Source organism: Hyperolius riggenbachi, chromosome 1, assembly GCF_040937935.1.
Source record: "Hyperolius riggenbachi isolate aHypRig1 chromosome 1, aHypRig1.pri, whole genome shotgun sequence".
NCBI classification, from domain to species: domain Eukaryota; kingdom Metazoa; phylum Chordata; class Amphibia; order Anura; family Hyperoliidae; genus Hyperolius; species Hyperolius riggenbachi.
In genome coordinates this window covers 370,085,538-370,100,105 of record NC_090646.1, presented here as the reverse complement: position 1 = coordinate 370,100,105, position 14,568 = coordinate 370,085,538, and the positions used below count along the sequence as shown (strand labels likewise).

Here is a 14,568-nt window from a genome sequence, read left to right as displayed (position 1 = left end):
CCAATGCAGGTTGGTCGTTCTAGATTGACGCAGATTGAGAAAATGCGCAGGAGATCCGAGTGTTTATGTTTTTACTGTGCTGAGGTGGGTCATGTAGTGCAGAATTGTCCAAAAGAAGTCTGGAAACGCTGCCGCCTAGGTGTAGTCAGAGGTAATACCATGGGCGAGCCACTTTTACCTCTAAATAAGAATCGAGTAAATCTTCCATGTTCCATTACCTAAGAGGGTCAGGTGTTCACTACTGATGCATTCGTGGACTCTGGCTCTGAAGCCAATTTCATTGATTACGATTTAGTAATAAAATTGGGAATTCCTATGCTTCCCTTGAACCGACAGTTCATGGTTACTGCCATAGATGACTCCCCTCTGCAATGTAAACACCCTCTTTCACAAACCCCATCTCTAGTGTGTACCATAGGGGTTTTACATAAGGAGAAGTTACAGTTTTTTGTGTTACAGATGGCAACCTCCACCATCATCCTGGGGATTCCTTGGTTGCAACAACATTCTCCTCAAATTGACTGGTCCTCGGGCCAATTACTGAGTTGGTCAGAGCATTGTCGTACTCATTGTTTGGAGAAAGTTGCAGTCCGTGCTACCAAGGTTCAAGTCAAGGGTGTACCAGAGCAATATATTGAGTTTTCAGATGTATTTTGTCCCAAGTCGGCTGATAAGCTCCCACCTCATCGGAGCTTCGATTGTCCGATTGAATTGAGATCAGGTTGCATGCCCCCTAGAGGCCATTTGTATAATCTGTCAGGCCCTGAGAAGCTTGCTATGCAGGAATACATTAAGGAGAATTTGACTAAGGGGTTCATCCGTCCTTCTCGGTCTCCAGCCGGGGCCGGGTTCTTTTTTGTACAGAAGAAAGACGGTGGTCTCAGACCATGTATCGATTATCGTGGTTTGAATAAAATCGCTGTAAAGAATCGTTATCCCTTACCTTTGATTGACGACCTGTTTGCTCAGATAACCAATGCTAGCATCTTCTCCAAACTCGATTTACGGGGTGCTTATAATCTGGTACGCATTAGAGATGGTGACGAGTGGAAGACGGCCTTCAACACGCCCGATGGCCACTACGAGTACTTGGTCATGCCCTTTGGGTTGTGTAATGCCCCGACCGTCTTCCAAGAACTGATTAATGAGGTTTTTAGAGAGGTTCTGGGAAAATTCGTATTAGTATACTTGGATGATATACTGATCTTTTCCCCTAATCTGACTGAACACAGGAATCACGTGAAATATGTGTTAAAGAAGTTGAGACAGAATTCACTTTATGCCAAGTTGGAAAAAAATGCCTTTTTGAGGTCACCGAAGTTTCATTTTTAGGCTATGTCATTTCCACCACTGGCCTTTCTATGGATCCGCAAAAAGTTTCAGCTGTGTTAGATTGGCCACAACCTGTGGGTTTAAAGGCACTCCAGAGGTTTCTTGGCTTCGCCAATTATAACAGGAGGTTTGTAAAGGGCTTCTCTGCGGTAGTGTCACCCCTCACTCGCATGACCAAGAAGGGGGCTGACTCTCACCATTGGTCCACAGAGGCCCAGGAGGTATTTGTTCAGTTAAAGAGTTTGTTCTGCTCAGCACCCATACTGAGACATGTCGATGTCACCCTCCCCTTCATGGTTGAAGTGGATGCCTCGGAAATTGGGGTGGGGGCTGTGTTGTCTCAGTGCTCGGGGCCGCAGGGCAAGATACACCCTTGCGCCTATTTCTCACGCAGGTTTTCCCCTGCTGAGAGAAACTACGATGCGGGTAATAGGGAACTCCTTGCCATCAAGCTAGCCTTCGAGGAATGGCGTCATTGGCTTGAAGGAGCAGAACACACTATTACTGTATATACTGACCATAAGAACTTGGAGTACATTGAAGGAGCCAAGAGGCTTAGTCCTTGACAGGCCCGCTGGTCCTTATTCTTCTCGCGTTTCAGATTTGTCATCACGTACACCCCAGGTAGTAAGAACGTCAAGGCAGATGCTCTCTCCAGATGTTTCGAGCCTGAGACAGCTCAGCTCGCACTTCCCGAGAGCATTCTACCTCGCAAGGTGGTGCTAGCTGCCACTGAGACCTGGGAGGATTGGGCAGTGGCATTAGCTACCTACCAGCTAGATACTCCGGAAGGGAAACCGGAAGGGGTTCTGTTTGTACCACTTCCCTTCCGATTACGGATCATGCAGTTGTTCCATGCCCATAAGAACGCAGGTCACCCTGGTGTCACTCGCACTCTGGATCTTCTCACGAGGTGTGTTTGGTGGCCTTCATTGGCCTCTGATTGTAAAGAATTTGTCAGAGAGTGTGTTGTGTGTGCCAGGAGCAAACCTTCTCGCCAGGCTCCGGTGGGTACCCTACAACCCTTGCCAGTGCCAAGTGAACCATGGACACATCTGTCCATGGATTTTGTCGGCGAGCTCCGCAGGTCCGAAGGTATGTCTGTCATATGGGTGGTCGTAGACAGGTTCAGCAAAATGGCCCATTTTGTTCCTCTCAAAGGATTTCCTTCAGCTCAAGAGTTGGCAGATCTCTTTGTACAACACATCTTCCGGTTACATGGAATCCCGGATGATGTGGTTTCTGATAGAGGAGTCCAGTTTGTGTCGAAGTTTTGGAGGGCTTTTTGCCATAGTTTGGGTATGAACCTGTCCTTTTCGTCTGGGTATCACCCACAGACCAACGGGCAGACCGAAAGGGTTAATCAGGCACTGGAACAATTCCTCAGATGTTATGTGGCAGATGCGCAAACAGAATGGGTTAAGTTTTTGCCCTTTGCAGAATTTGGCAACAACAATCTGAAAAGCTCTTCAACGGGGTTGTCCCCTTTTCAGGTTGTATCAGGAAGGTCTCCTAAATTTTCCCCATTGCCAGTGTGTTCCTCTCCCTTCCCAGCCCTGGAAGATTGGCAGAAGGCTTTAAAGGAGCTTTGGGGACAGGTGAAGAAAAGTTTAGGAGTAGCCTTTCAAAATCAGAAGAAACAGGCCGACAAGAGACGGTCTGTTGAGTGGCACTTTGCCCCAGGAGACATGGTATGGGTGTCTACCAGACATTTGGCACTCAGACAACCATCCACCAAGTTGGGTCCCAGGTTCATAGGGCCTTATCCGGTGGCCAAAAAGATCAATGATGTCTCTTATGTGATTGATCTCCCAGCCAGCATGAGAAGTGGGAGATCATTCCACGTCTCTTTATTGAATCCAGCAGTGTATGTGGATTCCTCTCCCCCCCCTCCCCCAGTGGTAGTGGAGGGCCAGACAGAGTATGAGGTTGAAAAAATGTTGGATTCTCGTCGGGTACAGAATTCTGTGCAGTATCTGGTCCACTGGAAGGGGTATGGTGTGGAAGACAGATCTTGGGTTCCAGAGGATCGCATGCATGCTGAGAAATTGAGGAAGAGGTTTCATCAGTTACATCCTGAGAAACCTTGTAGGAAGTGTCCGGAGTCCACTCCTCAAGGGGGGGGGGGTGTACTGTAAGGGCTAGCAGAAGTACCGCTGCCGCGGTAAGCAACATGGCGACGGTCTCTACATCTCAGCCGGCGGTGTCCACCGCACAGTCATTTCCCAGCACAGCGCCTGTGTCGCAAGGCAGCAGGGACACCGCCGCTGCGGCCGGCGACATGGCGGCGGTTCCCGCAACGCAGCCGGCAGCCTTTAACACACATTCACATTCTGACATTCTGACATTGTGCATAGACTCTCTGACACACAGAGGCTGAGGGTCACGTGCGCGCACGCAAGGCGACAGGACCTTTATGCAAGTAGAAGGGCAGTCAGCTGACCAGCCGGTCAGCTGACTCCAGCCGCCCTTCTGATTGGTTGAGTGATTGGGGTGGAGCTAAGGAGTGCTCCAAGTATACATAGACCGTGCCTGTCAGTTGATCCTTGTCTGCTGTTGCGAATACTATATGTGTTAGCTCTCAGACCTGAGTCAGATCCCACAGTGTGCTAGAACCAGCAGGAGCTGGGGATCCACACTTAGTCAGATTCCTTGATAGCTTAAAGAGACTCTGAAGCGAGAATAAATCTTGCTTCAGAGCTCATAGTTAGCAGGGGCATGTGTGCCCCTGCTAAACCGCCGCTATCCTACGGCTAAACGAGGGTCCCTGACCCCCCGAAAACCCCTCCGAGCAGCGGGGGGTCTCTTCCGGATTGAGGCAGGGCTAACCACCGCAGCCCTGCCCCACGCATGTCTGTCAGCGCGTATCTCCGCCTCTCCCCCGCCCCTCTCAGTCTTCCTTCACTGAGAGGGGCGGGGGAGAGGCGGCGATGCTCCGCTGATAGACGCGACTGGAGGCAGGGCTGCAGCTGTTAGTCCTGCCTCTAGGAGCAGCAAAATCTACGACCAATTTGGTTGTTGATTTTGCGGGGGGGGGGGGGGGGTTGGGGGTGAAGGGACCCCCGTTTAGACGCGGGATAGCGGCGCTTTAGCAGGGGCTCAGGTGCCCCTGCTAACTATGAGCTCTGAAGCGAGAATTATTCTCGCTTCAGTGTCTCTTTAAAGTACTATTGAACTGTATTATTTGTTATGACCTCTTGCTTGCCTGACTACTTAACTGTCTTCTGATTCTGTGCTGTTGCCTATCTGATCTAGTTGCCGAACTCTGCCTGTGACACTACTCTGATCTTGCCTCTTGCTCCTGTACTGCCTCTGTCCGTGTGTTACCGAATCTGCCTGCCTGACTACTCTACCCTCAGCACTGGGTCTAGCCCAGGCTGAGGGGTTCTTGTTATTCCCGCTCCTCGGGAATATACTTCTGCAGTAAGGTCTGAATCACCTCTCACACTCAGGTAATTCAATCTCCTTGCAGACCGTGATCTCCGAGCATTTGAGATCCTCGGCTGCAGTAGTATCTGAATCATTCTTGTGAATTACATTGATGCAGTCAGAGTCTCCTGCTCCTCAGGGTATCCTGATCTTTTGCCTGTGCTCTTTGTATTACTGTTGCACCAAACACCCTACACATATCAAGTACCTTGGTGACGCTATATCACCATTATTGGTGATTCTGCAGATCACCATATAATCAGATATAGCATCTGTATTAGTGGTGATACTGCAGATCACCAGTAATCAGAAAAGCTGTTGCTGACACCAATCGTTACACTGCAGTTTACATTTTCCAGTGAAATCTGTATTTGTCTCCGCCCCCTTTTTGGTTATGGGAATAAAAAGTATCCTATACTTTATTCCAGGTAGTGTACTTTGTGTGTTCCAAATTTCATTCAAATCCGTTCAGCCATTTTTTGCGTGATCGAGTAACAAACATCCAAACATCTAAACATCCAAACATCCGAACTTTCCCATTTATTATATTAGTAGGATTATGCTGTATTATTTATTATGCTGTAGCTTATTTTTTAGAACAAAGAGGAGGATCTGAGTTCAGGTCCGCTTTAAGTATCTGCCATCAGGGCAGGACCACAACATATGTGTGGTATTGCAACAACTCTGGGCTTGTCCTCATGGCTATGGATGTGCAAAACCAAAAACCTTGTTTTTTTTTTAAGTGTTAGGTATATCTACTGGCATTAAGTGAGCTGAGCTGAGGTTACATATTTTTACTGTGTGTGACTGCTTGTCCTGCCACCCTGTTTATTGATATATGTACTGTATATATACCATATATGTTTAACATGCTACCCAGCCTTAACCAGAAAAGTGGAATATTATCATGTCCACAATCCAGTCACTCAGTTTATGTCAAAATAAATAATCTGTATGCAAACTGTATGTAAAAGAAAAATACTCACCGTGCCACAGAGTAGGACATGAACAATATGAAGCACGCTAAAGCAACTGATGCTAATAAAACCCCAGTCAGGTGATGCCTACTGGTGGTTGACAGCTCTGAAAGACACAAATAAGACAATGGTTCATGGATTCATGGATTTCTATAGGTCTCCACCAATAAGTAACTAACACTGGGGCCTATGGCACTATACTGTAGTTACACCATTTCTGATTGCCACGTCCAGCCTTAATAAATGTGAGACGTATGAGCTGATGATCACTTATCTATCTCTTCAAAGGTTAGAAAAAACAAGCATACACTTTATTTCAGGTGTCATGGAACAGTAGGTAGATTTCCACTATGGGAAAAATCATTAGTATTCTGCTAGGAATATCAAATCCAGTGGATCCCCATTCTAGTGGACAAAGTCATCCCCATATTGACCTATGATATGGCCATAAAAGGCTAGCTAGTGTAACAGTTATCTTAAGGTGGTCATACATAGATCGGCATTTCTGGCAGATTCAATCATTTTAATTGAATACGACCTTGAAGAGAAGTGAGATAATGGGATACATCAGTAGCTTTTACCCACCAATTTCCAAATGGAAACTGCTCAGTCACTTCCAAAGTTGGGCTATTAGTGACCTGTGTATGGCAGCATACAGTAAAAAGCGGCGCCGGGGAAAGAATGGCGCACAGTTGCTGAACGATATCTCTGGTAAAACGCTATTTTCCGTTTTATAGATAAAACGATATTTTTTTTTAAAAGTCAGTTAGCATTTTATTATTATCCATGTAAAGCATAGGGCGGGATGAGGCAATAGCTGCCCTGAGAAAAGTGTAGTAGATGTGCGCAGGGAGTGGGGGCCAACTCCTACTCTCTGTTCCTCACCTCGGGAGCACCCTCCTTTTAATGGCAGTCAGCGCAGCGGAAGATACAGCTGATCACTCACCTCCCCAGTATGCGGCTCTGGTGTTCAGCAAACGTTAGAGCTACAGTTCTATGCTGTCTCTACTCTCTGCAATGCCGATTACACTGAATCAGGAAGTAGTGTAATCGGCATTGCAGAGAGAAGAGACAGCATAGAACTTCAGAACTTCAGCCAGAAAGTAGCATAGGTGCTGTGCGCCAAAATTTCCTGTCACGGTATGGCAAGGTTCACAAGATATACAGTATGTAGTCTCTTAGTCTTTCTTGGCCAGTGTGGATGTCAAATACATCATAATAATTTTTAAATACATGGTTAAACACCAGCACTTCAAAATAATAGAGAAATAAAAAAAAAATATTGGTACCAGTGCTAAAACAATCCCAACACAGACAGTTATGAGTTCTTCTCAGAGGTAATGGCAACTGGCTGTGATGTGTAAATAATGTAACCTTTCTCCTAATTCTTATCATTATGTGAAATTCAACATCCATATGAAGGTAGATAAAGGTACAAGGCACATCTTGATTAACAGCTGTGCACCAACAATCTGATCTGGTATCCATAGTGCATCTAGAGCTGCATTGTCTTGCAGAAAAATTGTCTCAAGGTGGACAATAGTGACATTGAATTTATTCTTGTGGGTCGGTTCAGACACACTCAGTCGTTAATGCATTGTAGTATTCAAAAGCTTGGGTTTCATATATTCGCTTTGTTATTAATAGTTTGAAAGCTGTGCCGGATCAGATGGATTTTAAGTGAGAATTTATTTAGGTATCTTATTATTACTGTTTTGCTCCCTTATTATATCATAATTCATAATTATTATTATTATTTGTTTTTGCTTTTGCAATTGTAGATGTCTTTGTGAAGACATTAAGCTAATGAATATGCAGGCACACTCTTTTTATGTTATCCACTGGCCATGAAGGGGGTTACATTGTGTTCATATGGGCTGAAGAGCTGATTCAGGATAACCAAAACCTGGGGGGGGGGGGGGGGGGGGGGAGGGGGGGGCGCATTAGAGCTTTTCTAGCCAGGTTTCATTTTATTATACACTTCTGGATCACTTCTAAGGTCCTGAATTAGTGGTTGTGTCATTTTGGTTTTGTGCAACACCAACACAGTGATGATAAGGGCCAGATTTACCATACAGGCGTCTGATGATGTAAAAGCAGCTCACTCCCCTCCACGAGTGCCTTCCTTCCTCTTTCCCTATGCAGAGTCCCGAGCAGAGCATAAATGAGAGGTCACTCACCTGGTTCTAGGCATTCCACTGATGAGTTCTCCCTTCCCATCAGGGGCTCCTCTAGCTACCTAATACTTGGGGCACCTCTAGCTACTTAATATTGAGGTACTTCTGGCTACCTAATACTAAGGGGCATCTGTAGCTACCTATGACAGGCAAGGGACGTAAGGGAAAGTGACAGCTGGGCCAGGCAGCACACTTGCGGTGCGGTTCTGCTAGTGTTTGTAGGTTCTTGGACGTTGAAGTCTGAGGTGCCAGGACATCTGTGCCTATAGGCTCCTGTGAGGTAAATCCGGGCATGGTCATGATGTTTTTGCAATCTGGGTTCATTAGAAAATTAAATGTAGTTTTGCAAAACTTCAATCACACAACCTCTAATTCATTACAACTCTATGGTCAGATTTTTCCCAGGCTACAGTTGCAAAGCATTTAATAGTAATTCCAGACAGTTTGGCATGATGTCTTCAGTCCAGACGAACCTTAGTAAATCAAAACCACCAACATATACAATTATTAAAAAAAAAAATGAAAACCCTGCATTTTACATATATTAACTTTGTTTCTCTGCAGCCTTTGAACATGAGGGAGGTACTTTAGTGGTTGGACCTGCAGAATGTATAACGCTACACCCCCCTCTTCCCCTAGGCAAGTGCAACACACCAGGGACATGAGCTGCCATGCTGGTTGTTCCACAACTAAATAAGACAAAGACACATACCAGAATAAAACTGTTTTTAAAACTTTTAAAACTGTAAAGACGTACAGTGATCTCAATTCCCAAGTAAGGAGAAATAATGTTACAATAAAAGAATCGTGGGAAATTCCCTCATAACTAGATCAAGAAGTGGACACTTAGACAACTGTATGCTATAAAGTGACTGACGCATAAATCTCCCAGCCTACTTTGCCAAAACTGTTTACATGATCAGGAACAGACATCCTGCAGCATTTGGCGCAAAAGCAATTCACATGTGACTATCACTTTATGCATCTGAGGACTCATCCGAGAATTTGATAACTTCCAAAGCATCAAATGCATTATTCACTTAATTTTTCCATGGAGGCTGTTCGGCATCCAACAGTGATTACATATTTACTATCAGCATTACTATTTCATTGTATGAATATTACATGGCAGTATGATAGATTATGACCTCAGTGGAGCCTGCTGGCAGGAATGAATCTCTGGCTCTGTTTACCTGTTTAATTATTCACAACAGCAAATAGCAGCATAAAATGCCCATTTTGCACACTTGTCTTCATTGCTATGCAAATAAGAGACAGCTAGAGACATATTTGCCTGCTCCAATATGGTACCTGTAATAGCAACTGAAGCCATTATCTTTACCTTCCTAGGAGGTCGTTGCCATTTTGACATTTTTCAAGTGCTGCTATACTGTTCTATATACAATGAATTCTAATCGTTTTGCATGAATTAATAACTGGGAACACATTTTTGGATAGCTTACAACAGTCTGATGTTTATCATCTGAGCTTACAAATATGGATTTAATGAGATTCAGATGCACTTTATTAATAAGTAATTAATACATCTGACAACTAACCATATTAGTTTTACTGAAAGGCAGGGCCGGATTTGTACTTGTTACCGCCCAAGGCCACTATCACCAGCCGCTGCCAAACAAACAGCAAACCCCCTACTACACACACACACTTTCATTGGTCCCAGTAACCAATGTATTTAAAGATGCATATTAATGTTGCAATTTTACTGAACGATCAATCTTCCATTTGATTGGCTTGGACAGTGTTGATGGTGCCAATCAATTAAAAACGACCAATTGGTCAATCGTGTTATCAATCTCTTTTGTGGATTGATTACATTTGAAATGATCGGAATGGTTATAATTTGGATTCCATTTATGGGTCAAATCTACGTTTTCCGCTCTGATAAATTGGAGCTGGGTGAAGGGCGGAGTGGGACTTGAAGAGCAGCCGACGGCGATGATGAGTGACAGCTCAAGTCACAGTCAATGAGCTGCCCATGTTTGCTGTCCTTTCATCCCATGAGTTCCAGACACTTGCCCAACTTTTGTAGAAGGTTTTGCAGCTTAACTGCATGAGTGTGCTAGCCCGCCCCTTGCTTCCTGGTGCCTATGGCCTTTGTGGCCTTGCCTGAAATCCGGCCATGCTGAAAGGCTAATTCAGCTTTCAGTTCATCTGAAAGGACAATTTGTAAAGAATTGCATTTATCATTGTGTTGGTGAAATTTGATTATAGTAAAGATGACAACACAATCACATCAAAGAAATAACTAATAAGGCCTAGGTTCACAGTGTGGGTTGCAGTGCGGCATAACAGTCATGTAGTAGCACGGCTGCCACACTACATCGTAATGCACTGCCCTGTAATAAGTATGCATTAAAAGTAACAGCGTAGCATACTTCTCATTGACTGTATGCTTCACTGTATATGACACAACACGTGGATAACGTACTGCGCTGCTTTCCAAATCCGTTGCATCCCTGCTGTCACAGGGAACGCAATGCCCACTGTGCACCTAGCCTAACTTGTTTTTTTGGACATTGTTATTATGATTAGACAAGACAAGACAAATAACATTTATATTGCGCTTTTCTCCTTGCGGACTCAAAGTGCCAGAGCAGAGCAGCAGCCACTAGGGCGCGCTCTATTGACAGTAGCAGTGTAAGGGAGACTTGCCCAAGGTCTCCTACTGAATTAATGCTGGCTTACTGAACAGGCAGAGCCGAGATTCGAACCCTGGTCTCCTGTGTCAGAGGCAGAGCCCTTAACCATTACAGATTATCTAAACTCCTTATTTAGTTCCAGTAATTTTATTATATCAGAATATTACTCCTTTGAGTTTTGTGTAATGCAAATTATGTATTCTCAGTGGAAACGCTATGGAGATAAAGGAAAGGATCTGCAAACACTATAGCAACTTAATGATAACACCTTATAATCAGTATTTTAAGAAAGCACCACCAACCAGTGGAGTAACTACAATTCATGGGCCCACCCAGCATAACGATGATAGCCCTCCCTCCAATGCTCACACGCCTTCCCTTGCCTTCCTTTGGTGCCCTTCACGGTCTTGGGGCCCATCTCACAGCAGAGTAGGATTACTAGGTGTACTTCCATGTACGTTTTGAACGTACTTGCATAGTAATGGTCCCAGGGGCGTAACTGCAAATCATTGGGCCCCCCCAGCAAAACTTTGATGCGGCCCGCCCAATGTTCACACCCTTTCCCTTGCCTACCCTGGTGACTCTCACACTCTGGGTGCCTATCTTACAAGGGTCATAAAACAAGTGTGGCCAGGCCCAGATTTACATCACAGGAGCCTATAGGCACAGATGTCCTGGCACCCTAGACTTCACCCTCCATGAACCTACAAACTCCAGCTGAGCTGCACCGCAAGTGTGCTGGCTGTCCAAGCTGTCACTTCTCCCTTACTTCCATTGCCCATCATAGATAGCTACAGGTACCACTTAGTATTAAGTAGCCAGAGAAACCCTCTTTCCCCTCTTTAGCTAGTGGTGCCCCTAAATGAAGGGAGATCTCATCAGGGAGTGCCAAGTGCTGGTGAGTAATCTCTCATTTATGTTCTGCTTGGGACTCTGCATAAGGAAGGAGGGAGGCACTAGGAGAGGGGAGGGGAGTGCAGAGGCGACTCTAAGTACCAGCTTAACAGGCAATTGCCTAAAGTGGGAGATTTATTTAGAGGGCGGCTTCAAGGGAAAAAAAGTTTATTTTTCCTGCCCTTAGAAACTGAAAACTAAGATTGCGGAGAGAAAAGGTTCTAATGACAGCATCTGCTCAGCCAATAATAAGGAATCTACAAACCTTTTGTCTACAATATAACTTTGTATGATATTCCCTAACTAGTGTTATCTCGGGATCTGCAGTGTGCACTCCTGTCCCACCCCTCCTCATGACCATGATGCCCAGAGAGAGGAAAAGAAAACAGATCAGAAGAGAATTGTGTCTGTGTTTCTGGGGAAACCGATAACCACTAACCACAAGGCAAGCCATAATGAACTGGCCAGAGGGGATGGGGGAGATTTTCCCCAGGCTGCCTCTCATTTAATGATTTAGGGCTAGTACAGTGCCTGGTGCAAACAGGTTTTTGTATAAGGCAATGTGAAGCACTAGGCTGGCTGAGGGAAATAAAAGTACAATTATCAAGCTTGCAAATGTACACAACATGATGCAAAGCAGAGGCTTGCCTCCTGCAGAGTCCACAGAAAAAAAACCCTGTCTGTTCTCTCACCAATGTAAAGATTGCATGTGGACAGCTAGGTAAGGTATTACACAGGTTGAAAAGTTTTCGACAGTCCCTAGACTCCAGGAGGGCTGCTGCAGACTTGTGTGAGAGACTGGCAGGGACAGGATTCACATTACAGGCAAGTAGCCTCTGTGTGATGTGGGACTGGAATGAAGGCCAGATTTGGACTTCCCAGTGCCCTAGGCCCGGTACCACCACCCGCCGCCCCCTGCCGCCCCCCCCCCCCCCCCCCCCCACACACACACACACACACACACACACACACACACGCACGCACGCACACACACACACACACTCAGGGTGCATACACACATCAGACCATAGTCTTTGGAAAATGAAAGATCACAGACCAATTTTACCCCCTTCCATGTAGTATGAGAGCCATACCTACACAGTCTATTCTATGGAGCTGAACTCCCCATCAGATAGAAATCTTTGCAAGATGCTGCACACACAGATGCTGTACACATGCAACAGATCACTATCTGCAAAAGATCTGTTCCTGCAAAAGATCCATTCCTGCAAAATGCATTCATAGTCTATGATATCTGCAGATCATCATACACACCTTGTTTAACAGACATTCATCTGCAGATCAGATCCACCAGGATGGATTTTCAGATCTGCAGATGATTGTCTGATCTGCAGATGAATGTCTGTTAAACAAGGTGTGTATGAGGATCTGCAGATATCATAGACTATGAATGCATTTTGCAGGAACGGATCTTTTGCAGGAACAAAGACTATGGTCTGATGTGTGTATGCACCTTCACTCAATATCATTCTGTCCAACACCCTGACTAAGGCCACATACACACATCAGACCATAGTCTTTTAAAAATAAAAGATCACAGACCAACTTTACCCCATTCCATGTAGTATGAGAGCCATACCTTCACAGTCTTTTCTATGGAGCTGAACTCCCCATCAGAAAATTTGTTTTGCAAGATGCTGCACACACAGATGCTGTACAGACACAAAAGATCAGTATCTGCAAAAGATCTGTTCCTGCCAAAGATCCGTTCCTGCATTCATAGTCTATGAGATCTGCAGATCATCATACACACCTTGTTTAACTGACATTCATCTGCATATCAGACAATCATCTGCAGATCTGAAAATCCATCCTGGTGGATCTGATCTGCAGATGAATGTCTGTTAAACAAGGTGTGTATGATGATCTGCAGATATCATAGACTATGAATGCATTTTGCAGGAACGGATCTTTTACAGGAACAGATCTTTTGCAGATACTGATCTTTTGAATGTCTACAGCATCTGTGTGTGCAGCATCTTGCAAAGATTTCTGTCTGATGGGGAGTTCAGCTCCATAGAATAGACTGTGTAGGTATGGCTCTCATACTACATGGAAGGGGGTAAAATTGGTCTGTGATCTTTCATTTTCCAAAGACTATGGTCTGATGTGTGTATGAGCCTTTACGATCACTTGTTTGCAGGAGGAAATGCCTGTTTTAGTGACTAGTGTATACCCATGAATGTTTTCTCTCTGAAAAATGATGAATGATTGTTTTTCCTGTCAGAGCAGTGAGTCCCTAATGCCTGGTATGCACCAGATAGATGGGTTGAATCGATTTTCCGATCACTTATACAAAGTCGATTAGAAAAATGATCAGAAATCAGATTAGACCTGTCAGAAATAATCGATTTGACCCGTCTATCTGATGGGAAATTGCATGGTGTGTACCAGGCATGAAGTAGCACAGTGGCGTTCATCTCCCTCTCTGCTCTTCTGTAATCACAGATCTGTTGCTTTTATTTTATATTATTTATTGTACTGATTCTTTCACAGGTTTTTTTTTACTGTTTGCCAACACGGTTTTTAATTTTTAGTATATGTTATTACTTTTGGTATACAAAACAGAATGTAACAATACAAAAGTATACAACAGTACATTTGCAATTATAATTATAGAGAAGTTGTCTATCTCATACTACTGCAGACCATACTGATGCCTTTTAAAATGAGCAAGCAAGGGGTTAAGATTTAGCTTAGAACGGGCTGTCATAAATCTCTCTAAGGAAAAAAAACCCTTATCTTTCTGTTTAAGATTTACAATCCAGGGGGAGAGAGGAGAAGGAATGTCTCAAGTCATTAACAGAGTCTGACCAGCAATACATTGTTTAGCCCAGCTTGAGTTGTAAAGTGGAAATAATTCTGTTAAAATGTTTACCTTACTGGATCAGAAATTGTGTCTACATTGTGATCCATGTTTCTCTACACCACTGGCGTTAAACTGAAGATTGTATGTTCAGGAGATAGCACTGTCTCATCGCACACCATGATGTAAGGAAAATACACGGAGCTCTGGAATTCTGACTGTGTGTGCAGCAAAGCCGGGGCGGCTTCGGAGCAGGAGAAATGATTTAT

The 14,568-nt window shown here is 44.5% G+C and overlaps 1 protein-coding gene across 2 annotated transcripts in view; it reads right to left on the bottom strand.

Annotated features, from left to right (window-relative positions):
* The window catches only part of SUSD1 (sushi domain containing 1), a 274,290-nt gene that overhangs the window by 24,978 nt on the left and 234,744 nt on the right, over positions 1-14,568 (bottom strand). For both annotated transcript variants that reach the window (XM_068234304.1, XM_068234305.1), the window contains one exon: positions 5,748-5,844. In XM_068234304.1, the coding sequence (XP_068090405.1) occupies positions 5,748-5,844 (97 nt within the window). The remainder of the gene's footprint in view (positions 1-5,747; positions 5,845-14,568) is intronic.